Source organism: Oenanthe melanoleuca, chromosome 5 (genome assembly GCF_029582105.1).
Source record: "Oenanthe melanoleuca isolate GR-GAL-2019-014 chromosome 5, OMel1.0, whole genome shotgun sequence".
Classification (NCBI taxonomy): domain Eukaryota; kingdom Metazoa; phylum Chordata; class Aves; order Passeriformes; family Muscicapidae; genus Oenanthe; species Oenanthe melanoleuca.
In genome coordinates, this window is record NC_079339.1 from 55145151 (window position 1) to 55172893 (window position 27743).

At 46.5% G+C, this 27743-nt stretch overlaps 1 protein-coding gene across 1 annotated transcript in view; it reads right to left on the reverse strand.

Moving 5' to 3' along the window:
* The window catches only part of PRKCH (protein kinase C eta), a 115041-nt gene that overhangs the window by 31578 nt on the left and 55720 nt on the right, over nt 1–27743 (reverse strand). The window contains exon 10 of the mRNA XM_056493555.1: nt 15195–15349. Coding sequence (XP_056349530.1) covers nt 15195–15349 — 155 coding nt within the window. The remainder of the gene's footprint in view (nt 1–15194; nt 15350–27743) is intronic.

The window sequence follows — 27743 nt, forward strand, 5'->3', positions numbered from 1 at the left end:
GTCTGGGCTCCCTCTTCAGCTGGCACAGGGGAACAGATGCTTTCCCAAGCCACTTCAGGCCCTCCAAATTTGATTCACCAGCTGACAAGGCTACCAGAGTTCCCAAATGAGGTGCCTTAGGTGGCTGCCTGATTGCTGGTAAAGCAGCAGCAACTCAGAGCTGGAGTCAAGTGCTGCTCACCTGACATTGCTACCAGGCACAAGGAGCTGCCAACTGCCTTATTCCTGTTATGAATGAAACAAATGAATCACAAAGTGAAATAAGCACTGTCTCCACTGACCCCATCAAGAAAAAAAAAATAGAAATGGGACATAAATGAGGAAAGCCTGTCTTTACACTGCTTAATTTTTAGCACATTCACACATCAAGTCCCTGCAAGTCCCTTTGGCCTCTGCAACGTGTGACCATGGAGAAGGATACCCAGGGTACTGTGTATCTGTCTGGAAATGTGCCCCTTGGAATATTCAGATTTTACTATTTTAGTGTGGAAGATCTGAAGCTCTCAGGTCCCTCTTGCTTACACAGGCTCCAACTGTATGTCTTGTTTATAAATCCCTTTGGTCAGGAGGGATTTCCAAATCCCCACCAAAACTTTCTTCTAAGCTAGGGAGACAAGCAACATCAGGCAAAAACCTTGGTGCCTCATCAAATGAAAACTCAGAATTACAGATTTTCTACCTAGACCTCCCATGTTTACAACACAGGCCAGAATTGCACAACAATACATATTTTCTATCACAATACTAAAGTTAGTCAACTTGAAGGCAAGGTGATTTTCAAAAATCTCCTTGTCTGTGCTCATTAAAGTTATACCAGATGACATCTAAAGTGCAGGTTTTTAGCTCATGTCCTCATCAAAGTTTAGCACTCTCCACCTACAAGGTTATATTTTTATTTTGTGGCAGGAAAGCAGTTCTTAATGTTATTGACAATTCCAGTGGGTTCAGCCATCAAGTACTTCAAACTCATCTCCACAGTCAAGTACTGCTGCTCTAAGACTGGACTGCTGCTCTCAGATACTCTCCCATGAATAAATAATTGATTGAGTCCTAATGGAAAACCATGGAGGCTCAGGGAAAGCAGAATGGCTGTACTGTCCTGAGAAAAGGAAATAAAAAGGGCATTTTTTTAATACCATCATGCTGAAATGCACCACCCACAATAGATACATTAAAGCTAATGAACCCCTGCAACTTTTCTAGATGGATTTGCAGACATGGAGCAATAGGTGGCTCGTGTCCTCTCTGCATTTTGGGGACATCATTTGCCCTCCATCTCTGTTCTCAAACAGACTCCACAGTGCTTTACTTCACAAATGGTTTACAAACTTCTCCCTGGTTTTGCATGAGGAATGATTCCCCAGTACCTGGAACAAGCCCATGGCTGTGAGAGCACAGGACACTGTTTGGGGGTGGTGGTGTGGTTGCTGCAGTGTGCTCTGTCCTGGGCTGTTAACAGGACAGCAACCACACCATGACACAGCAGCTGCTTTCCCATCGAGGTTATGTCCAAGAGCATTTGCAATCAGCTTTAAACACTGGGTGACTTCCCATCCCACCTCCCATTGTCCCTGTGGTGCCTTGGGAAGCACCACAGTGATACAAACACAAACCCATCCTGCTTCCTCTCCAGCCAATCCCTTAATTTTGTGCTGCAGGTCCTGAATCCCTGAGTATCCCTTGCACACACCTGCATCTCTGCAGCCATCCCACCCACCTGGAACTCAACCCTTGGGCATTTGGTTTGCTGCCCCCACCCCAAGTGCTTGCTGGCACTCCTGGCACCACCAGCAACCATCACCATGGCTGGAATGACTCAAAACAGAGAACACCCAACAGGATGGCAACGTTTATCAACAGCCTCTCATCCCTCCACAGCAACCAGGGCAGCTCTGCCCAGGCACGGAGCGGGAGCAGCCGACACCCAGGTGATGCTGGGCTGCAGCACCTGCCCCAGACTGATCCAAGCTGCAGGGATCAGGCAGAAACACTCTATACATGCCCAGATGAGCCTGCCTGGCAGACCTCTTTGCCAAGTTTCTCCACCCCAGTTTTCCTCAAGCAGGAGCAGTGCACAGCCACATGGCACCTACATTCCACAGGAGTCAGAGCTCGGCGCTGGTGACACATGACTCAAACACGCAGTGAGCTGCTCTTAATCCCAGCAGCCAGGCAAGCAGAGCTCCCCTCTGTCCTCAGCTGCCCTTTCTGGGCAGCTGCAGCTTTTCCTGGCACCTGACTAGAAACCCTGTGGCTTTTACCTCATGTGCACGAGGTAAAACATGGATTTGTGCTTAGAGCCTTCCTGCATCTTGAAAGGGAAGTGTTTGGGTTTAGCACTGCCCAGCTGCTAAGGTGGCATCAGGGCTGCTTTTCAGAACCCAGAGACAGCAAAATCCTTTTTTCTGGTGATTTCAGTGTCCTCCTCCAGCAGCACAGCCACAGTGCTCTCCAGCTGCACCTGGAGTCAGGGGCAGTCAGGGCAGTCAGGGCGCTGCACGCCTGGCAGGCAGTGCCCTTCAGAGAACTGCAGCAATGCAGGGGGAACCCAGTGCTTCCCCACACCCCATAAAAAACCTCAAAGGCAAGAGGAAGGCCCTGTATGTGGCACAGCTGCAGGCTCTGCCCTGGGCAGAGGACAGCACTTCACCTTACTCATGTTACAGGCAGTTACAGGAATGGAGACATTTCCCGGGTGGCTCTGGCCAAGCTCCCTCCACAGGACTTCAGGGAATCATAGAAGAGAATCACAGAATAGTTGTGGTTAGAAAGGACCCTAAAGGTTATCCCATTCCAACCCAGTTGCCATGGGCAGGGACACCTTCCCCTAGAGCAGGCTGCTCCAAGCCCCCTCCAGCCTGGCCTTGCACACTTCCAGGGATGGGGCATCCACAGCCAGCCCCACTCTTCTCTATCACCCACCCCAAATTTTGCCAGACCCTGCTCATATCCCACTCTGCTGCTCCACAGCTGCTCCCTAGCACGGGCTGAGCCATTCCTAGGATCAAGTTGAGCCATTCCTAGGCCCAAGTACCACCCAAATGAGTGAGACTGGAAAAGCCTCACCCTGCCTCCACGCCAGTCCTACACGGGTCTGCCATTGGTATAACCCACAAGTTACTTCATGGCTTTCTGGCACCCACAATCAGCATGACCAGCCAGCAAGTGGGACGGGCTGTACACGCATGAGAGCAAAACCACAGAGGGGTTAACCCTGCAGTGGAATGGCAGAAAACCCACAGTGCTACTGAGAGCTCTCAGAGTCACCATAGAGCCAGAGGCTGTGACTCACTGGGAGAGCTGCACAAAAATAGGGCTTTCAGCAAGACCCACAGGAATTTCTGCAGGGAGATTCTTCCCCTAGAGACAGGCAAGGGAACTGGCCTCACCTTTCCCACCAGGGAGCAGATCCGATGACTGCTCTGCCAGAAGAGGAATTCACTATTGTCCGGCTGGTTGTTTCCAGTCAGGCTAAAAATGGGATCACAGGAGACTAATTGCTTCAGTGGAGGGAAAAAAAGAACCAGTCTGGAGTGACGGAATTATTTTGTAGACTGTTGTTGTTTGGGTTTGTTTCCATCCTGGCTTAACGAGCATTAATGACTTCAGATGGGGGGAGGAAAGCCATTAGGGAGAACATGATCCACACAGATACCTCTGGCCCAGCACACACTTCTGTCCCAGCCAACCTCCACAGCCCTGATGGCATCCCTCCCTCCTCCAGCCCTTCAGAATGCAGGAAGGTGGCTGGGAGCAAAGGGAAATGTTAATTTTTCCCTTTTAATTGGCCTGACTGGAAGTGCCAGCCCCCCTGCAGCTCAAATACTTGAGCATGTTAGCTATGCTCAGCAGCTTCTCAAAAAAAACTGCTGTCCCTCCTCAGTGGCAGGGAAACAAAGGGGAAACATCCCAGAAGAGTGGATGCTCCTGGCAGAAAGCAGCAAAGCCCAGAGCCTGTGAAATGAAGTTTGTTTTGATTGCAGAAGCCACGCTGAATCTTCTGAGACTCATTCTGGTGACTGGAGAGGCAGAATGAAACCCAAAGCCAAGACAGGTAATTAATGTTGGAATTCCTCCTTACATAACAGCTCTGGGACAGACACTCACTTGGCCAGTGCTGTGCACGGCTGTGCCAGCACAGCCCAAAGAAAGCCTGGGAGCCAGCAGTGCCTGTGCTACACCCAGAGGCTCCAGGCATCCTTACACACTGTGGGCTTCAGGGAAATAGGGATGGTATGGGAATGCTGTGCTTATTTCTATAACCCAGCTCTGCTGAAGGACAGTTGTGCTTTAACTGCATCCCCCAAGAGGACAACCTGAATTACCCCAAACCACAGCAAGGTTCCAAGGAAGACACAGGCAGAGCAAAGACTTGGAAATATTAGGAGCTTCCCTGGAGAAGAGGTGGGGAATTTCAGCATGAGTCTGGTTGTAAGAAAGTGAAGAGAAAGTAGGGAAGGCTCTCAGGCAGTCAAACAGTGATTTCAATTACCCTGTCCTAGACATGACAGAATGTGAGATCCCCAACACTCCATGCCACAGTTAATTCATGCACTGGCAACACCCAGGTCTTCAAACACCATCCTCTCTCTTCCATGTGTCCCCATTCCAACATCAGCTTACTGGCAATATTTGGCATTTGCTGCCTTGCTTCCTGGCCACAGGCTGATGCTGGGAAGCAGCACACAACAGTTCTGGCAGAAACTTCTCCTGACTGTCCTGTGGCTTGGGAAAACTGTCAGTCCTGAAGGGCCCTAAGGCAGCTCTGAGTGGAGATGATGAGGGGCAGTAAATAGAGCAGGCTACAAGATAGTTTCCCATTAATTTTATCACACCAAATTGCTGCCCTTCCCCTGGGGCTATCCCAGGGCAGTCACCAATTTGAGTGAGCAGGGCAATTCCACAAGATCAAAAGAGTGTAGGGGGATCTGTGACATAGAGACTTTCCATGCATGAATCCAACTTCAGCCCACTCAAGCCACAGATAACCTGTGGCTTTAGGGGTTTGAAAGCTGGTTTCTCTTTGCTCTGGCTCCTTTCCAAAACCTCATGAGTTCCAAGAAGCAGCACAGTTTAGGATTGCCATTTTGGAAAGCAGACAGGGAATTATGTTTCAAGTGGCTCAGTCACTGATAAAAGATACTTATTTAACAGATATGGTGCTACAAAGGCTTGTTTGGGCATTTACTCTTTGTGTAAGGATAGGGGAAAAAAACATCAATTCAGGTGGGAGTTACACCATCCTATCTCAACCTACCACCAGCAGATCAGCTGCCATCCATGGGCCATCTCAACTTCAAAACCAACTCTGCAGTGTGAGATGTGCTGACTGCCTTGAATCTCCCCTGGCTTGCTGCATCCCAAGCAGCACAAAGGACACTGAGAGCTGTCACCCTCCTGTGGGGCTGGCCCTGGCCCCAGTGAGACCCCAGCAGGAGCAGGACTGGCAGCCCAGCCCTGGCTCCTGTGCTGCTGCAAGGGTGGAGTGGCCAGGCAGTGCTGCCTGACCTTCCCAGTGGGTGGACTACCTCTTTGGGAGCTTGGCCAGCTGGCAGGAGTCACTGTCTCCTTGGCTTTCTCATTTATCAAGGCTGGACAGAGCAGCAAGAAACAGCAGACAGCTGCCAAGGTTTTTGCTCCCTCTGTGCTCAACAGGGTCTGAAGGTAGACATTTTGGCTGTAAAGCTGCTGTTTGGGCACCAAGTTTCAAAATACTGCTCAAAATACATGAGAAATTACATGAGTAATATTGGAATGAGGAGCTCCAGCTAAGAAGAATGGTTATAAAGTAAAAGAAACAAAAAAAGAGAATGTGCAGGAAATGTCAAAGGTTGCATTAAGTTGATAAGATTGTGTCAAAATCCCCAAAGCACAGATAAGCATACAATTCCTCAACTTATGGTTAAGAGATACTCACAACCAGAACTACAAAGCACACTAACTCAGCTTTTAGGCATGAGACAGCAAGGACATGGGACCCTGCTACATTTTCATGCCCAGGTAAATGTCAAAAGGAACGTAACAAGATCCAGAGAGGGGAGGAGAAAACCCAAAGCCTGCTTGCTAAATGTCACACACCAGCTCAGACTCTGCACAAGTGCCACAGAGTCTGGACACTGAGACACAGCAGCCTCACTACCACAGCCCAGGCTGGCTGACAGCAATGTCCTTGGAGAGTCTGAAGGGAGCACTTCCTACTGCCCCTGCTGCCATACAGGTCTGCACATGGCATAATGCCCCTGCCACCCTGCACAGCCAGCCCTGCTTTTCCCAATTTACTCCTCCATCCCTCCTCCTTTTCCAGCACAACAACCAAAGATGGCATGACCCACTCTGGCCAGGCCCCATGACAAAAATGCTTCAGATCAGAAATGCTTCATTGTGACAGACTTAGCTGTGGCAGCATGCCTGGATCAGGGATTTAGCTAGCAAATAACCTCTCCTACTTGGAAGTAATTTTCTTGATTCATGAGCACTCCCCTACCACACTGCCTAGAGATTTGTGAAAGCAGCTCTGGCTGTTAATAATAAATTGTGCTTGTGAAACTTTAATTGATTCAGAAGAAATCAGCTCAGAGCTGGAGGATCTCCATGTTTCTGAATATACCACATTTGTACATGGTTGAGACTTGAAGGCTTGCTCCCCTTTCCATTGTTGTCAGCTGGAATACTGCCACTGCTTTGGTGGAATAATAACCAGGTAATACAATTCCAAGATTAAATTGTGCCCTCAGGTACAGCCTCATAAAAGGGGAGGTTCTCCATCCTATTAACAGCAAAGGTGCCATGACTCAGAGGCCAAATGATGAGCAATGCTTTGCCCTTGCTCCATGAGAACAGGCCCCATAAACAGCAGCCTGGCCTGCACCAGCAGCTAAGGACAAGCCCCAGCACCAGTTCAGCTGGCACACAGAGAGCAGAAATAGAGCTGTGCCAACCATCCTGCCCAGGGTACCACTGGCAGAAGAGGGAATTCTCTCCCACAAAAATTCTGAATTGTAAAACACTTATTACTGCAGCACTACTCTGTAATACTTGAAATTTTCCAGTGTGTTATTATTTTTTGTTTGTATCTGTATCACTACAGGTAGCTCTGAAATATGACCTATAGACAAGGTATGACAGTGATGCACCACTGATATTAAAGTTGCTAGGTGGCTTTACAAAATTCCTCTGCTTGTACAACTGCAGAGTAACCCACCTGCTCCCCTGCATAAAGAACAAGATCTGAACATTGGAATTATTGACCAAGGAAACATCAGGTACCAATCTTGCTGCAGCTAGAAAAGTAAGTCAAATTCTCCCTGGATAACTACAGCTGTTGCTGCAGGCCAAATATTTCAACACAGTCTCTCATTGTGTCCCTCACAAATACAGCAACTTCACGCAGTGCAACATGTTGTGATGCAAGAAATCTTCCATTTCAGCAAGTCAGAGAAGCAGATGCAACAGCATTTTGTCAGCAGAATCCTTCTTTCAAGAAGTTGTACAAAACATTTATTAAGGTTGACAGAGAGACCTTTTTCTCAGCTATATATATCAGCCTCCCTAATGCCAACCCAGGGCTCATGTTCTCAGAGAGTGACACTGAAAGCTTCCTAGTTTTGAGATGGGTACAAAGATCAATAAAATTACTGGATTAACGCTGGGCAATGCTGGAGATCTCAGAGCAAATGTTTTCAAAATTTGTGAAATCATATACCTGAATGCCCTTGATATTAGAGAACATGTTAAAAATCAGATGAGCAGTTCTGGCTAAAAACATTACAGTAATATTTACAGGCAGTTTTTAAAAATTAATTTTAAGTAACATACAATATATTTCAGTTTTTATGTTTTCTCCTTCTGGTGACCTTTATGCCTTTAAAATACAATGAAGAGAGCAGGAAAGACAGAAAACCAGTATTTTTGTAGAAAACTTTCTTAGTTTCAAAAGTTCTAACCTAAATATTCCCCAGTGCTCTGAGACTTAAAGATTGAACCTAATTCTGGTTTCTAAGTCTCCTTTCTTTGCAAACTTGTCTGCAATTGTTACACATACCTATTTCTTAATTGCATCTGCATGCTTTTTAATTGTGAAATGCCTCCATGAGGATCTATTAGTCACAAAAAGAATGCCTGAACAGAACTCACATCTAATCACTTATCCCCTCCACAGATGAGCAGTACTGCTTATTTTTATTGCACCAGCACCAGGATTCTCAAACAACACTGAGTTCTCATTGCAAGCATTCACTAAATGAGTCTGTGCCTGTAAAAGTTCACATGCTTTTATATGCAAATGTAGCAGCTATACCAAAAAAGAGTGAAAGTATGAGAGACTGGCATTCAGGCAAAGGTTCTCCAGCCTTGGGGCAGGTGGATGAACTACACAAACTCTTGAGGCCCCTTCGAGCTGGACTTTTTAATGATTTATACAAACTCATTATGTGCAGGGTTTGCAGGTTTCAAATCAGTCCCTTTAAATAACCATAAAGGAAAAGTAGACACCAGCAGAGCCAACAACCTCTGTAGGCTATTCAGTAGTCCTTAGTCATGTGGAAAGTTCCACCAAAGTTCACAGACGATATACAGTGGAGTCAATGGGGCACAGAGATCTGATATGTGGATCTCAAAACAGGACTGCTCTTCGTAAGCATAACTGTAAATCAGGACTCAACTGTCCTGCACTCTGACTGATTAAACATGACATGGAAACGTGAGAGGCTGGCGTTTTTTTTCCTCTCTGCACTTTCCATTTGATCAAGTGCAGAGAAACAACCCTTTAAGCACTGCTTGCCAGAGGCTGTAAAAGAGCCCATCTCCCAAGCATGCAACAACCACATCTGAGTGGAAAACTCTGTGGAAGATGCACTGTCTAGAAGCACAAATCAGTCCACACGAGCTGCTGACTGTCAGATAAGATAGCCACAAACATCACTACATTCCTGACCCTCAGAGACATCCCTTTATGTTTTCTAAAGCTGAATGAAGTTTTTCCAGCATGAAAATTCCTCTTCTACACGAAGCAGTTGTTGTAAGGATGGAATTGCTGATGGGCTATTCTGTGCCAGTTTGCAGCTTTTAGCTGATTTGCTTCACTCATTCATCAGATAATCAGCTTATATTTCATCCCTTCTGCTGCTCTCAGAACACAGCACATCCTTCATTTTGTTCTGCTTACATTTATATCCACTCTGGTCTTTGGGGCCCCAATCCCACACAGCACTGAGCCTCAGAGCTCTCCCAAACAGAGTTCTTGTAGTGACAGTAGATCCCACACCTGAGATTATGGAGACTCACACCCATTTTGGCACTGGTTGAGTTGTTTCCCACCCTTTCCTCAGATGCAAACAACGCCCACACAGAGAATCCATGGGGAAGAGAGGCATAAAATACACCAAATCAGCAAAGATTACCTACAGAGGCATTGACTGTAGCACATTCAAGCAAAAACTTTCACTGAGCAATAAAACAGTTTGGGTTGGAACACACCTTAAAGATCATCTCATTCCAACCCCCACTGCCATGGGCAGGGACACCTTTCCTTGTGCTACCTGCCATCACTTCCAGGGATGGGACATCCACAGCTTCTCTAGGCAACCTGTGGGTTGCCTCAGGGCCTCAGAAGCCTCACAGTAAAGAATTTCTTTTCAATATCTAACCTCCATCTACCCTTCTTCAGCTTAAGGCCATTCCCCCTTGTCTTATCACTACATACCCTTGCAAAAAGTCTCTCTCCAGCCTTCTTGTAGACCCCTCTTTGATATGAAAAGGCTGATATCAGGTCTCCAGGCTATAAGGTCTTTCTCTTTCAGAAAAGCTTAAAAACACCTCATTGAACCAAAGGCTTATCTTTATTTGCCAAGAAAACAAAGCTGTGAGCAGCACCTAAGCAATCCACCAGTAATCCCTGGATAGCCCTGGACAGCCCCCCAGCCAGGCAGTTTGCCTTGCAGAGCACTGCTGCTATCAGCCACAGATCCAGTTCAACTGCTCATTTACCTCCCTGGGGGAAGCCCCTTGACTTCAGGGAAAACAAGATCTGGCTTCAGATGTGAAAAAGGGCATGAGATGAGAATAAACAAAATCACCAGTTGCAAAAATAAAAAAAACACCAAACAAAAAACTAAAAAACAGGAAAGGGTGAACATAAGGAATCCCATGTCTACACTGTCTTGACCCATGGAAAAAGCAAACAGCACACTAATAAATTTGCTCTGTTAACAGTGGCTGTATGTAATTAGGAAAGGCATTCAGCTTCTGTTTTCAGCATGTAATTTTTAATTGATTTTGCTGAAAGAGACCTTAGTGTTGTTTCAGTTAACAGGAGTCTTTCCTGCAAAACTGGTCTCCATAAAAGGCTTATGTAAAGCTTCCTTCAAGTGTCACAGGCTCATTGTTTGAACTGGCTGGGAATTAACCTGTTGCCAAAAGCCCATTCCCTATAAAAGCCAACAGTCATGAGATACACAGCTGCAGACCTGATGGGTCTCCTCACAAAGAAAAGGTGATGATGGCAGAGACCTGGCCAGTATCCTGCAATCTTTACAGATCCCAGAGGAGAAAGTTTTTCCCTGTCATAAGAAGTCCCCCACACACTAAGTAGATGCTCTTAGGCAGCACACAGAGGAGTAAACATTGTTTATATGCTTATTTTATTTTCCCCAAGAGATGGAGTTCAGCCCCAAAGCCAGACCGTGTTCTTGTCTGGATAACTGCATAATTATCTTCTGCCTTCCAAAAGGACCATCCTGTGAAACACCATCGAGTCACAGGACCAGCACACCAGAGCACAGGGATTCTTTGCACACCATCCCACATCCAGAGGTGGGATAGGGCACAAGCAGACCCCTACCACCTCCAGAGGCGTCAGCTGCATTAGAAACATCAACACAGACACAAAGGCAGTGAAATGAGCTGACCAGCCTGAACCCTCAGGATAAAAACAACATTCTTCAGCCAGCTAATAACCAGTCCTTCTCACCAGCCTTTCAGCTCCTCTGGCTCCTGGTCAGCTACATCACCTCCTTGTTCCACCTCCTGTAGCCTTAAGGATGGATCTGCCCCTGTGCTGTGCCAAGCAGTGAGCTGGGCCATGGAGGTGTCCCTGCTGTCCAACTCTGCCCCTCAGGCTGGCAAAACCACCACTCCAGTACAGGGTGCACAGCTGACACTGTCCTGCATGCTGTATCACCTCTGCAGGCAGTGGAGGTGTGTTCTGAAAAGAGACCCTCTCAGCCCATCCTGCTAGGGAGATGTATTTGCAGAGACAGAAAAAGGTCATAGAAATTAAGACTGTGCCACTAGGCTGGGCTGACTGCTTTATGTGCCTTTAGAAAGGTCTTACTGTATCTTGCTGTAAACCTTGAAGCCCTTTCCTCCAAAAAAATCCAACCCCACAACAACCAAATTTAAGGAAATACTTGCATTTGCCCTCAATATGCAAGTAGGTGACCTTGGCATGTGGATCTACTCACTCCCAAAGCCTATGCCAAACTCTGAATTTGAGGGGCAAATTGAGCAGGGCAGACCAGCCATTTTTACAGTAGAGCTAACAGAAGGAAATGTCCTGCTTTAAAAAAAACAAAACATCCTTACAGTCATCCACTATCTCTTTGCTTTTTAGCAGATTGTGAGTGGACCAGCTCCCTCATACTGAGGAAGCCACTGTGCAACCTAATTCTGCTCAGATACTCTGCTTTGTTTTGTTTCTGGCATGCACAGAAGCCAAAATATGCTTCCCCTACCCTGGGAACTGCTGAACTGGAAAGTGAAAGTCAGCAAGAGCTGCCTCAAGAAAAATAGCACATACTGCCATTAGAAAAAATGACAAACCAAATTCCCTATCTGCAACAGAGCCCAGCACAGTAATTTCCTTTAGAAATAATCTTAGAGAAAGCAGCAGTGCACAAATATTGTCCTGTGAGCAAAGATTTTATTTACAATAACCATGATTATTACCTAACATTTTCCTGGCAGCATCCAGCATGAGCTGATCCCAAATACCCAAGACTTGTCCCACTCCTCTTTGGTCAGGGGTGCACAATACACTGTGATGTGACATGTAAAAAGATTGTTTTCATGTCTGAATGCATTCCCTGTATAATGGGCTAAGGAACCCTCCTACACTGCTGACTTTTTTCAGGAAGGAACTATAAGTAGGTGCTTCTAAGTTGACAGCTAAATCTCAGCTCAGGGCAAGACAAAGACCTTCCCTTGGTAAGGCCAGAAAGCCATCTCTCCTTTGTAGTGCTGCAAATGAAGAGATAAAAGAAAGGATTTTGAAACTGAAAGCTCTCTTTTAAAGAGCCCCGAACACATAAAATGTATGTTTATAGGACTCCTATTCTGACCACAGCTCAGTAACAAAAAAGGAGTTTCCTCAAAATGAGGAGCAAACTCACTGAAAATTTCAGCTGAATCGTGAAAAACCATCCCATGAGAGAACTAATCCAGCTATAAGGCCAGTTTTAAAATTAAAAATCACATACAGCCAAAATGCATCATCTGCCTCAGAACCCCACTCTCAAGGACTTACAGCAGCAATTGCAAAAAGCTCCACAGCTATTTCAAATTGCTTGTGTGTGGCTGAAAAAGGAATCAATGAACACCTGATTTGAGCAGGAACCAGCACTGTCCTGCCAGGTCACAACAAGAAGTTTCAGCTACTTCTTGATGAACTTTCAGGGCTGTCTCTCAAGCCTCTCTAGCATTTCAAAGAAGAGAAAACTCAGCTTTTGGCAGCACTTGTGGCAAATGCAACTTGACTTACCAGAACACTCACTGCACTGGTAAATGCAGATTGAGCAGATTCTGCTCAACCTTGAAGGGGGTAAGGAAAAATATTGTATTATTAAGTTAAACCCAGAAGAAAAACAAATGCCACAGAGTATTCTAGGGCAGCAACTCTCTTCCTCCACTACCCTGGAAACCAAGAAAGAAGACACTTTGAAGAGCCTGTGGTAAAATCCTTCCTGGTCAGGCTATTTCTGGTGCCTCTGCCCCCTGCTCCCTAAGCAAGCACTCACATTCTTACCATAAAATCTGATCCAAACTCTTACACATGTGCAGTGACTCCACTCTGAGTATCCCCTTCTATCCTGCACACTCCCTCCCAGAGCCTGGTGTTTGTGACTTGTCAGAACCAACCTCAGCTCAGCATAGTCCCAGCCAGCAGCTCTCTCCTCTTATATCTTCCAGAACCCAAACTAATTACAAGAAACCAACTCATTCAGCCCCCTGCAGATCTGCCCTGTGCAGCTGAGGCTACCTGACTCCACAGCTTAACCAGTTTCTCAGCAAGATCAAAGCCTGTGCAGTTGTTGGAGGAGCTTTCCAATTACTCCAGTTTCTATCATGAATTACAGCAGCACTTGAAGAGTGCCAAAACCCAGAGGGATCAGTTACTCCTGCCCTGTGACAGGCAGCAGGCTGGGGCAGACAGGACAAGCTGTAAGCACAAGGCATTACATTATGCACAGACCCAGTTTTGCTGCTGAATGATTGACAATAACTACTGGGTGTCATTATTTTAAGGATAATGTCATTTGCGTAATTATCTGGCAGGGTCTCTGCTCAGTGGCTCGCATTATTCACAAGGGAAGAATTAGACTGAAATCCAGCTGTAGAGTAAGGAGATTTGCTATTCTATACAGACAATCACTGTGCTTTAGAAGCTTGATATACAGGCTATATATCACTAGTCATCTTCAGGCTCTCAGGACATGGAGAATATTAAAATGACACTCCTTCTCTATTTCACTCTGACATACATGTCACATGAGTTCATACTTAAAAATATTTTAATATCCTCTGTCCTCACCTGACCATCTGTTTCGCCCTGGACCTCAAGCTAGGAAGAGACAGAGAAGCTGCTTTTACTTAACTGATCCTATCACGTCCCCATCAGATAGGAAAGAGCCTCTTGCACAGCCCCCAGCCCTTTGGCCACTTTAGCCCTCAGCTATTCTGTTTTTCTTGAGTTCAAAACTGAGTTTATCTGTCATGGGAAGATGTCCTACTGACTGAGTAAACTATGCAAAGTCCCAAATCAGATGACATTTGGCCCAACTCACAGAAATGGCATTAACAGAGCTGGACTGGGATTGGAACTGGTCCCATCCTGCACTCAGCTCTGGATCCCTGCAATACAGCTATAACCAAGCAGCAAAAAAGAGAGACTTGGCATTATTCTTTGCAGTGCTGGCATGCCACAGGTGGGACTGAGCAGGGCTACAGCAGACCATGCTCAAAAATGCTTTGCTGCTGGATTCCAGGCAACAGCATTCCAGAGGAAACAACAGCCTATTCCTCCTCCCCAGTGCTCTGGGCACAAGGATGTCAGAGGTGTTCTGTGAAGCATGGCAGGAAGAAACCTTTCTGTACAACCAGACTGTGTCAGTGCTGACACCTCCCTATGTCCTACTCCATCCCAAAAGAGGCCTTGCTCTGCCTCTGGGGCATGAGGGAGGATGCTGGTCCACTGGTGATGCTGGCCCAGGGAGGGCTCTGCACGGCAGCCTGGCTCTGATCCATGTTGGGATTATTGACTGCTCCATGCCTTTATGCTTGAGCTGACAGGGGAGCACTTCAGCAGCACAGAAAGGAAAAAATATAACCAAACTGCCCCCCGAGTACAGAAAAATGACAAATAACAAAGGAGAGCTATGTATGGGAAAAAGCTTCCTGAGAACTGCCTTGAGACCTCAAGTGGAGGCTGACGCATGGAGGCAACAATGCTCCAAACCTGCTGCAAACACAAAGATTCCAGGCATGGACAGGAAGGAAAAACTCCTGTTGTAGGACTATGGCAGGAATGAAAACACTTTTAGTGGCTGAGATGAGTGGCACTGAACAAGTCAGATAGGGTTTAAACACAGTAGCTACTGCAGGGAAGCAGAGGCTTTGGTGTGACCAGCACTTGTCAGCCTTAAAATAACATGGCACACTGTGGCAAAAGCAACAGATCCTTACATTCACCTCACAGAAAATCTGGGAAGGTTTCATTTAATGCCTGCCCAGAAATTTCACTCCCTCCTGGAAAGTGGTGCACCTTGGCCAGTGTGCAGGGGAAATGTGGAGGTACTGTGATCCCAGCTGACAACTCCTTCCTGATGGGCAGCAAGTGCCACTTCTTTATTCAAGCAGAAAACTCCAGCTCTCATCTCAGCCGTGGGATCCAGACAAGGGGAAGCAATGAATGCAGAGCTCACCGGTAGATGATGCCTCTGCCATGGAGAAACATGAGGGCTGAAATAATTTCTGCAGCGTAGAACCGAGCCCGATCTTCGTCGAAGCGCCGCGACTTCTGGATGTGGAACATCAAATCCCCGCCGTTGACAAACTCCATCACGAAGAACAGGCGATCCTACACACAGGCAGGCACAACAAACATCAACAGCATTAACCACATCCTCACCAGGCTTGGAAAAGTCTTATTAAAACTATTATCTCCTAAATAAAAACAGATTTAAGTGTGAGAGTGCGTGGGGAGAAAGGCTGATTTTTTTTTCAGGACAAATCAAATCAATAGCAGGAAGTTATCTGGTAACACCTCCTTGCCCTGTGCTCCTCCCAAAGTTTTGACCCCAGTTGTGAGATGATTTCCTGTTCACATGTCAATTGGGCATGTCAGTAAGTGTGTGCTCATCAGTAATCAGCTCCCATTGGGTTTCTCTGAATTATCCTTAGCCTCAACCAGCAGGGAATGATACCCCTTCATGAGTACTCCTTGAGTTAAGTGGCACAAGAGAAACTTGAAAAAAATCACTCATTCCCCAGTAAACACCTCAGATCTCTGGGGAAAGCTGCTCCATAACACAATGTACATAACCAGACTGCAGCTTCACCACAACATTGTCTTGAGGATATCCCAACATTATTTCTGGAGAATGTGGGCTGTTTTCCAGGACAGGATTTCCTGCCATACACTTGCATGGCAGCTGCTTTTTGGGCCCTCAGGTTCCAGCTTTCCTCTGATTAACCTGCAGACACCTCTGGGCAATAAAGGAACTGATAAGGATGAAGTATAAATAAAAGTTTCTGCTGAGCAGAAAAGCAGCCTGTTTGATAAAGTTCAGTTCATTAACCACAGCTGCTGGTCTTTGAGGTTTCTTTTTTGACTTTGTTCTGGCTTTCATAAAACTGTACAGATAGGGAGGAACTTGCTTAAGCAGTGTGCTCAACAGTGAGTAGGGGTTTCTCATGTGTTCACTTGATTGTGAGAGGAAGGGCACAGAGAGATTTGGCACAAAAATAAACCCTGGAATTGTTGCAGCCCAGTTCAAAAATCTCTCTCAGCAATTGTTTCAGGGCTTTCAGTATTTGTTGTTTCCAGTTTTTCTCTGAATATCAGGAACAAGCAGATTGGAAAACAGGCATAGAATTCAACTGAGATCAGCCAGGCTTTTGATGGTAATATTTGCCCTTCTTTCCCACAAGCCTCTTCCCAGGTCTGATGTTAATTATCTACAAGCTACTTTTAAACCCTCTCTAAGTTTAAGAGGATAAGCATTGTCGTGCTCCACTTTCTGGCAGTCAGCCAGCTTGAAATGACTACCGGTATTAACATCTTGAGATGCACATGGCAGAAGAAAAACAACCAGAAATTCCCTCGTTTCTCAATGGACATGACAGAAAAGCAAATGGCTTGAAACACATGAGGACAGCTTGCTCTGCATAGCCAGCCTGGGCTCTGCCCAGCAGCTCCTTCTAGGCTCCTTCCAGAAGGTAAAGATCATTAAATCATAGATTCATCTGGGTTGGAAAAGACTTCCAGAGACCAAAAACCACTAACCCAACTCTGCAAGCCCACCACCAAACCATGTCCTCAAGTGCCACACATCTACACATCTTCTAAATACCTTCAGTGACAGTGACTCCACCACTGCCCTGAGCAGGCTGTTCCAGGCAGCTTGATCGTCCTTTCAGTGAATAAATTGTTCCTAATACCCAATCTAAACCTCCCCTGGCACAACTTGAGGCCATTTCCTCTTTTCTGTCCATTGTTCCCTGGGAGCAGAGCCTGACCCCCACCTGGCTGCTCCACCCTCCTGCCAGGGAGTTGCAGAGGGTGAGAAGGTGCCCCCTGAGCCTCTTCTCCCCCTCTCCAGCTCCCTCAGCTGCTCCTTTTCAGACCTGTGCTCCAGAGCCCTGCCCAGCTCTGCTGTCCCTCCCTGGACTCATTCCAGCACCTCTCAATGTCCCTCCTGCAGTGAGGGTCCCAAACTGAATGCAGAATTTGAGGTGCAGCCTCACCATTGCTCCCAGCACTACTTCAGCACCAAGGCCATGTGTTGAATGCTATCTCCAGTCCATATAAACAACAGCACCTCATTGTTTCACTCTGTGAGAGGGCACTGAAAGACACCTGAGCTGGCTTGTCTAGGCAGCAGCATGAGCCAGAGCAGCACAAACTATGCCAACCCATCACCAGCCTTGGCTCTTCAGCCCAATCAGCCCTCTAATGCCACATCTTCAGTGCAGATGGTTAAACTCAGCCTGGCAGTGCTGTGCCTGCCTGTTCCTCCAGCTGCAGCACAGGTATCACCTCTGCCTTGCCAGTCAGGCCAGCTTTTACATCTCCTTCTTATTCCTTCCCACCTCCTTCCTTGCTGATCTCTCCACATGACACATGCTTATCTAGCCCAGCTTGTCCAGGCATCTCCTCAAACCCACAGTTAAAAAGAAATCCCTCTTGCCAGATCCCCAACAGGAAGCAATTTAATTTACCAGCAGCCTGGTGAGGGATGGTGTGTGTATTTATATAAGTGATACATATGCCTGTATAAACATGCATTAGGTGAACACATGTGGATTTTCTGCTCTTTCCTTAAAGGTCACCTTCAGGGAAACAAAAATTAACACTTCCTGTCTTAAAACATGTATGTCCAGCTTCTCCAGAGCAGGCAAAACTCCAGAGCCCCCCTCAGACTTCTGGTTGTACTTGTTTTACTGAGATGCTTACAGAAACACACTACTTCTTTCTCAAATGCTCAGGTAAGCACCAAACAGCTGATTTTAAAATTCACATCACTGCTTCCAGCAGCTTTTTTTGCTTCAGACTAACTGCAAACTTGAGCAAGTATAACCACACCTGTTACATGGTCACACCCACCTATGGGCTCATTTCACTGGTCAAGCACAGATACAGAACTTTGGTTACTATTTTTTTTTTTTTTCAATTTATTTTAAGGAGGTCCAGCTTATTGTCTGCCCAGTTTCCTAACACTTAGAAATCCCATAGGGCTGCTGAAGAAAAGAGCAGGATGGGTGTTACAACTGGTTTATAATGCAGCATTTGTGCACTGGTCTGCTACACACCTGGCAACAAGCATTTGGAAAATCAGCACTAATGACCATCCTTTGGGGAAAAGCATGTAAAAGTCAGGCAAGACCTTCCATTTTTACTCTTAAGGAAAACCATCAGCTTGCAAAGCTGCAAAGACCAGCCACTCTCCTGGGAATCATTAAGAAATAAAATAAACAGTGGTATCCTATCAAAAAAAAAAAAAAAAAAAAAAAAAAGAAAGAAAAAGAGGGGGGAAGGAAAAGAAAAGGGGGAAAGAAGGAGGGGAAGAGGGGAGAAGAGGGAGGGAAACAAACAGAAAATAAAAGAGGAAAGAAATAAAAAAAATAAGGTAATTTGCTGCCAGAAGAGTAAGACTGAGTAAATAACTTAAGAAGGGGCCAGGAAAAGTAAATCTTAAACCAGATAGTTCAGACACTTGTAAATTTGACCTGAGAGTCAGTTATGTGTCTCCTCCTTTCTTGGTGACTACCAGTGGGAATTAGGAGGAGTTGAAAGCTGGATTGTTTTTTGACAGGGCCCAGTGCTGAACTCCTCACATGTCTATTTTTCTATTGTGCTTTGCCCAGAAGTCTGCCTGATGTGGGATCTCTGTTTGACGTGGTAAGAAAGGAGCATTTGAGTCAACAGGAAACAGTGACAAGAAAGGCTTCACAGCAAGTGGCAGGCACAGGAGGAAATCAGATTGCACCACTCCTGGACTGAGATCAAGATTAATAAACTCTCAGAGCAATTGTTACTGTAAATATAAAAAAAAACAAAAAAAAAAAAAAAATAAAAAAAAGAAAACTTGGAGGAAACATAAAATAAAATTTGGAGGAAATAAACACAAAATAAAAAATTTGGAGGAAACAAAATCCATGGGATCAGGGAGGTTTATTTCAAGGCTAGCCTACACGTAGAGATTGATCCTGTCAATTTTCACACAGGAGAGCTGTCTTTTATTTTTCTTGGGTTTTTTAAAAAATATTGCTTTTAATTTCAGCTTTCCATCCCTATTTGTTCACCTATTAGCAGGGCAGGGGCTGTTGGAAGAACAGCAGTGGTTGATGGCAGCTACACATATCCATTATATTATATTTGTTCATTTATTAGGGGGTTTTGTGGGGCTTGAAGAAAGTCCCTGACTGCAAGAGCCACCAAGAAGGACAATCCATACACTGGTTAGTGCCCCTTGCAAACACTAAAATCCATCTCAAGCAGCACTTTAGCCCTTTGTCCTCCCCAGCTCTACAAACTGTTTTGGATCCTCACACCTTTCCTCTTTGTCATCACATGGGAAGAAAAAAAAAATAAATCCAGATTTTATTCGAAGAGCATCCTTTTTCTCCCTGTGCCCAAAAAGGACATTGTGATGGCCAAACTTCTACCCTCTGCTTAGAAGTCACATCTGATGTCCATGTAAAACCCACATGAGACCAAAGACCTCTTGGGACCTTATCACCAATCACAAGGGTCCAATTTCCTCCCACAAAATATCAGCCTGGCTCAGGAATTCTACTTAGTTTGGATTTTAAGTTTTTGGAAATAATTCATGCACAACTCCTTAGAAAATCAGCTTTGGCCTCAATCTGAGTTCACTGAAGTCAAAGGGCTTCCCCAGGAAAACAGTCATTTTTCCCTGTTTTGGTAGATGATGCTCTGTAGAGCAGAAGGGAGGCTTTCCAAATCCTCCCCAAACAGAGACAGCTGTGTCACTGCTTCCCAGAGAAACTTCATTGTTTCCAAAAAGAGTAGCAGGGCTTAGGGAGCTTGCAAGCAAACGATTACAAGATAATTACAAGAGCTGGCAGGCTGTCTCAGTGTTCCCAATGTTCTCCCTTCGTGGTCCACAACCCACACAAAGCAAATCTGCCCTAGGTCTTGCTGACAGCAAGCAAATAAACTCCAGAAAGCCACATGTCCAACTCCCCAGCAGTGCAAGTGGCCATCTGTATCTGGGCCAAGGCACTGCAAAGCACAGGATCTGGAGCAGGAATGAGAAACAGGTTTATAACTGAGTATTTATTTTTGTAGGACTAACACAGTCGTGCCCCACTCTCAAATGCTGCTGTGTGAGGAAATGCCCATCCTCCATACCAGAATCTTGGAATTCCTGTTGGAATTCCCTCACTGAGGCTCTTCAATATCCCCATGAGGGAAGCAGAGGGGCAGGCACTGATCTCTCTGGTACCCAGTGAAGCCAAGGGAATGGCCTGAAGTTGTGTCAGGGAAGCTTCAGGCAAAGGTTCTTCTCCCAGAGGATGTTTGGTCACTGGAAGTGGCTCCCCAGGGCAGTGGACACAGCACCAAGGCTGACAGAGCTCAAGGAGGGTTTGGACAATGCTTTTAGGCACAGGGTGGGACTATTGGGGGTGATGCTGTGCAGGGCCAGCAGTTGAATTCAGTGGTGCTGATAGGTCCCTTCCAACTCAGCAAATTCTATGATTCTGTGATTCCACACCCAGCCCTTCACAGAATACACAGATTCTATGAATTCCTGTTGGAAATGCCTCCCCTCTATACCCAGCCCTTGGAGCAAGGCAGCCCTGCACCCCATGAGCTACCTGCTGCTCCCAGCTCCAAGGGTTAAGGACAACAGGCCATCCAGGGAGGTTACACGTGGTTTCAAACCCAGGGAGGATCACAGGTGTCCTGTGAACAGCCTCACCATGAAGCAGTCACACAACAACCCTTGCACAAAGCACGTGTGTGAGCACAAGAGCAGACCTAACGAGCTCAGCCCCAAATTTCCAGACAAAGCCACTCTTGCCTGACTGCAACTGCAGCCTTGGTCCTTTGATTTCAAATCACAGCCACTACACCAAGGAACACCTCTGCCCCATGCTGGCTCAGAGGGAACCCCATGCACGTGGCCCAGGACTCTCAGACAGAGAGGCAGCAGGTTTTACAGCCATCAGCAGGTTTTACAGCCATCTGCAGTGCTGCTCTGTTGAGCTGCTCTTCCTCCCTGCTGCAGTGGCTGCAGAAGTGCCAGCCAGCCCCAGGAACCACTTCTGCCTCAGGGAACCAAGCCACAGACAGCCCTGGGGCTACCCAGATGAGAGATCACTGTATCAGGCAGCTGAGAGGATAAGAAAGGGAAGGTTTCTTTTTTTCTGCTGGTTTTGGGTGGTTTTTTAATCTAGAAGGAGGTGCAGTGAAAATGAAGCCAACTCAGAAAGGGCATATGGTGCATGTGGTGTCTCCTCCAGGCTGGGCAGCTGCTGAACACATTTCTGAGAATCTCAAGTCACTTCCCCACACCAGGCTCATTTTTAGGTCCTTTAATAAAGAGTCACCAACCATGGTCACAGCCATGTAAAAGAGGCAGTTATCACTGGTTATCACCCCACCACCTCTGCTCTCTGATGCTGCTGACAGTGGGCACCACCAAGCTCCCTGTGAGGCCACTGCAGCAAGGCACTCACACATCCCCAGAGAATCATAAATTGGCTCATGTCACTTGCATAAATAAACTTTGCAGGGTCCCTTGGGGTGAAGGCTGCCCTGGCACTGGGGTGCCCAGTGCAGCATCAACACCAAGCTCATGCCAGAGGAGCTCAATAATGACAACCACAAACCAGGACAAGCTGAGGGGAGTTGTGAGATCCCATTTGCCCCAGGGAAAAAAAAACAAAACAAGCCCAAATCTAACTGCATCCTCCAGATTCCTGCCCCTGTTTTCTTAACCACTTGGCTGACATTTCAAGCTGATATGCTGGAGAGTTTTTGTAACAGGCAAATTCAGTCATTTGTCTGGAACAATGCATCTTCTGGGGTACTCAAGTGAACCATACACACAAACTTCCTCCCCATCCCCTCCCTGCAAGACAGTCTAATTCACAGCATCATTTCACTATTAGCTCATCTCTTCAGTAGAAACTTTTACATAGCATTTGTGCAAAAGAATTGTTATCCTGTTCACCTATATCTGCTCCATTTGCAACAAGACCAGACCCAAATTAAGAAAAAAAACCAAAACTCAGCCAACCAATTATGTACAAAATTATGTACAATTATGTACAAAAAGTCTCATTTTTAATCCAAATTTTTAAAAATGACACTTTGAGCATCATTACAATGAAATATTAAAAGGATACAAAACAAACTGAACCAAGAAGCAACATATAATCTTCCCTCTCCAACCTTTTAAAATGGTAAAGAAAACTACATAAATACTCTTTCCCACCTGAAAGACTAAAAAAATTCAAAGGACTGACTGAACTTAGAGAGGGATAAATTGAGGAATAAGGAACTATAGTGTATGACACTATAGACATTACCTGTTAATTAAAGATTTATAGGTCATCTGCACCCCTCAGCTGGCTGCTGGCATCTTGGTGTCTCAGAAGAGAATAGCCCTGTAAATACCATGCTTTTGTTACAGCCCCCAGTTCAAAAAAGCTGCTGAATTTGGTCTTTTCAGTTTAGAGTGACCAACCTGCAACAGCTCTTCCCATTTTACAAAATACTGAGCTCTGCAATATCTACTGGCTCAGGCAGGGATAGGGAAGGCTGGAGACCTCTACAAGCTCAGCCAAGGGTCTTCACAAAAAATAAGAGTGCCAAAACACCCGAAAGGCACTTGGGAAACAGCTTGCTGTGAGGATTTGTCAATCACCTTCTCACCTTAAACATCACCTGGAAAGCAATATGGATTCAGAGAGACTGAAACCTGAAGCACCACTGGCTGATACCTCAGTTAGATACCTCTTCTCTAGGCTTAGACTGCCTTTGTTTTGTTCTTCCCCTTCCTCCTCAATACTGACTGGCACCTGCTTGCTCAGGGCTGCTTCCATTTTAATCTCTTTTTATGCTGCAATTTCCTTGATTTTAAGGACAAAAAAATATCAATTTCACATACTGTGGCTAACCAAAGGCAACACACATGGCTACCCTTGCACTGAGCTTGATGATTTGTCCAAGCTACAGTCTCTCCCTGCAGACAGAGACAGGCATTTATATCAGCTTCATGAAAATGCAAATATCCAAGTCCCTCAGCCATCTGGGGTCACAAAGTTACACTGGGGAGCTGTGACACTGTGCTGGCAGCTGCCCCTTCCAACCCCCCAGCTCATGTTTTCACCTCGGCTCGCATCGCCTCAGCGCGCGGCCCAAGCGTGGACATCCAGCAAAGTTCACAGATTAGAGTCAGAAATGTCACTCTGATCTTGTTTCACCTCCTGCCTGCAAAAAAAAAAACCACCCTGGCCTCAAAAGTTCGTGCAGCAAAGTGACCACAGCGAGGTGTCAGAGCAGGAAAAGAGGAGACTTCCCGAGCAGGCCGCACGTCAGCTCCACCGACAGCTGGAACCAGCAAACACATCAGGGGGTTTTGGTGGCTGAGAACACCCCCAAACCACAGGAAGATGTGCTTTCAACCAGCCTGCCTTTATTCTGTGCCAGACAGGAGCCAGAGGAAAGCAGAAACTGGCTGTGCCTGCTGTGGCAGCAGGATCTGCACTGGAGAGTGAGGGGACAGAGAGGAAATTCCCCTGAACCTCCCTGCCCAAGAAGCCCCCAAAAACCAACCTGCCACCCCAGGTAAAGAACAGCTCAAGCTCCTTCAAGCCTGACTTGCAGTGCCTTCCAGCAGAGGGGCTTGGGGCTAACATGGGTGTCAACTCTCAAGAATGGAAGTCTCAATGCCTGCAGAAAAGGGTCACTGTGAATTTGGCTGTCACATGAAAGCACACATGGAGCCTCCACAACATGCCACAGAGGGAACCCTGGGGGTTCAGAGCCTGGAGTGGATCAAAGCCATCCTCCCTGCTCCCACAGGGCTCCATCCCAGTGCCTTTCAAAGAGAATATCCAACAGGCCTCACGCCCACCAGCACACTCCAAATCTGTGCCAGGGCACTTGTTCATCTCCCAGAGCCCCAGAAAAGCTGCCACTGCCTCTCCAGCCTCCCTCACCTCCACCACACCGGGCTCTGCCCTGTGCTGCACCCATTTGGTGACACTGGAGTGGCTGGAGGACAGCCAGGCTGATGATGCAGAACCCCTGGGGGACCATGACCGAGGACTCCCCTGGATGTACAAGGGCACTTAGACCTCCCTTGTGGCACCTGGGGGCAAGGGGTGGGTGAGCTGCCACCTCTCAGTCCCACCACTTTGGCTTTTGGGCCATCACTTGACAATGATGCCCCTGTTGAAGATTCCAGTCAGCTCTAACACTTCTAGGAGGTGAAACACAAGCTCATCTCTCTAAACAACTGTGTGACCCATGACAAGATGACCACACTGACCCTGGCAGAACTGCCTGAGTGCCCCAAGAGCCAGTGGGGATGCAGAGAAGCCTTCCCCTTCCATGCTGAGAGCACATCAGCCCGTAGCCAGCAATGGGGACAAAAAGGTGGGTGCCAAACAGCAGGCTGCCCTTGTAAAATGGGAGCAGTTCCATGATTATACTGTCCTGGAGTCCCAGGCCAGTCCTGCTGGCTTAAATAGCACCCTGCTGGTTATTATCTTGAAGGACGCTCGTTATAGAAAATCACATCCCTCTGCCAAGTTCTCGTGTCTCACTATTTTTGGAACAACAGGGGCAGGCTCTGAGCCTCAGCAACTGTCAGCAGAGACAGAGGGAAAGCAAATCCATATAACGATCAGGCTGGCTGATGGGGACAGTGCTGGGAACAGCATCGCCAGGGGGACAGTCCCCTGCAAGGACCACGAGAAAAGGGATAAGGGCAATAAACATAAAACCCAGGAGCTATTCGACACTGTTTGCACGGGAAGCTGATCTCCCCCAGCCCTCTTCATTCTCATGCATATGAGTGGAGACAAAAGGATTTAAAAGCAAACCACCTGTGCAGGAAGGATGGCTCCTAAAACCCAAAGAAGACAGGACCTTCTTACTGCAAACTGATTTTAATGAAAACATTCCAGGATTCACATTCCTCAGGATTATATTACTGACTTAGCTATTTATACATACAGTCTCTTTCACCCCTTCTAGGACAGAATTGTTGAGCTGTTGGATGACATCAGTGTCAGGTAAATGGAAACAAACACTTCTTGGTGCTTGTGTCCCCTAATGCAGGATCCACAATTATCCACAGGTCCCAGCACCTGTCAGCAACTCACAGATTACTGGAGCAGAAGCATAATCCTCTCAGACTCTAAAGAATTATTCTAAGGCCCTAGAAAAAGCAGAGGTAAATGGCTTAGGCAAGGTGGAAACTCCCAAGGCAAGACCTTCAATTAAAAAAAATAAATAAATAAAACAGAGAGGTGGTGAGCAAGGCAGACCTCCCACAGATGCAGCTGAAGCAGGATTTAAACTCCTCCTGCAATGGAGCATCTGGACTCCTTCCTTGCCTTTCATAGGAAAGGAATCCAGAGGTGCAAGTCAAAAACTGCCCAGCCCAGTGCTGGACACACAGATAGCTACATCCAGCCTCTGCCAGCCCGCTGAGCTGCTGATATTTCATCTTTACAATCTGGAAGCTGACCCACAGCAGGCAGAGACAGCCCTTGCAGCTCCTACCACCTAGTGGCTGCAGGATTGAGCCCTGCTGGGGAGAGGTCAGGCAGCCTCAGCCCACCCTGGGCAAATAAAGCTGCCCTTGCTGGCAGGCAGCACTTAAGCTGCAGCTGAGACCAAAGCAAGCTCACACTGAGCACAGAGGCAGCACAAGAGAACAGAAAGCCTTTCTGAAAACCACCAGTGGCTAATGTAAGCTCAGAAAAACCTCAGCCAGTTCTAAAATAGGCAAGCAGAGGTAGCAGGAATATAGATGAACTCAGGTAATGCATTGCTGTTTCAGGTACTTGTGCCTGCTCAGCTAATCATAGAATCACAGAATGCTTGGTTGGAAGGTTGGAAAGGTTAAAGATCATCTAGTTACAATACTCCTCTCCTGTACAGAGACACCCTTCACTAGATCAGGCTGCTCAGAGTTTCATCCAGCCTGGCCTTGGACATTTCCAGGGATGGGGCATCCCTGGAATAATGCTGCATTCCTGGCACCACATGACATCACACGTGCAGCACAGACCTGTCCCAGGCTGTTAAAGTCACTCCCAGGCTGCTTCAGCCAGGGGAAGTTTGCTGATTTGGGTGGGATATTGTAAAAGAAACCGAATTTAAATGGCTCTGGATCCAGCCAAATTCTCAGACCCTATGAGTGCTCTGCCCACAAACTGCAGCAGCACCTCAGGCACTTCCAAGAGCCTTCCTTTTGAGTTTCCATGATTTCCTCTTGAACTGGGATGGGACAGGCTGTAACTGGACACCCCTGTGTCAGGTGCAGCCTCACCAGTGCCAGGCAGAACAGATAATGACTCTGCCAAGTTCCTGAAGCAGCCCAGCCCATAATTTAGCTCACATTCCATGGGGCTGCATTGCTGGCTCAGACTGAACCTGGAACCTACCATAAACCCTGTCTGCCTTCCAGCTGAGCTACTGCTCTGCCAGTCAGTCCCAGCTTGTTCTCATCTTATGGGACAGGCTTTGACTTGGCCTTGACAAATGGTAAGAGGCCTCAGAATGGCTAGGTCTTAAAAATTCCCAAAGGCAGGTCCAGTAGGTCATTGTGTATCCAGGATCTCCATGGCAGACTGGAGTTGTATTTTGTTTTTTATAACATGAACCATTAATACCACATTTTAAGAGTCTGGGCTGTAACTGTGATACATGTGATGTGGTTTCCATGTAATTGCAAACTGGGTATTTCTGCTACCATGCCCTCAATCCATAAATTTTTAAATATGGCTGCAGGATGACATTTTGAATAAGTGGTTACTCTTTTTATACATATAACAGTTTATATATATAGATATCTTTTTCTGCCAAGGTCTTGTTAATGGAGGGGATATCCCCATGCCATACAAAGAATAAACAGAAACCCTATGTTTGTATGTTTGGCCTGGTTAAGCCTTCCTGGAAGGACTGTGACCAGTAAATACCTTGGTGTTACAATAATTTCTCTACTAGAGCAAAGTGGTTTAATTGTGCTTTTATAAGCAATTTAAATCTGGTTATTCTGGATTGAAGTGGGTGTCACTGAGCACAGACCATGGGCAAAAGACATCATGAACCACCTTAATTTGAAATCTGCTTTTTTTTTTTAAACACTTCTCTTTTTTGTGTTGTTTATCATCAGAGGGGAAGTGGTTTTCTCTTACAGACAATGAAACAAAGTGGGATTCAAGTAAAAGAGGAACCCAGGAAACACTGGAAATAGCAGGGTCCTGCTATCCGAGCACCACTCCCTTGGCACCATTTCAAGGACTGACCAGCTCTGTGTTCAGGGCACCAAGGCTGAGGGGCTCTTCCCTCTGCTCCTCTGATGACAAGCTGGTCCAGAAACTCCTGTTCCAGGCTGCTCTACTGTTTAGCAATCTTCTTTTAATTTCCAGTCTAACTGTACCCATGGCCAGTCTAGACTCATTTAATCTTAACCATCATCTTGACAGCTTTGTTTCCCTCCTCAGTGTTTGACATCTGCAGACATCAATCAGATCCT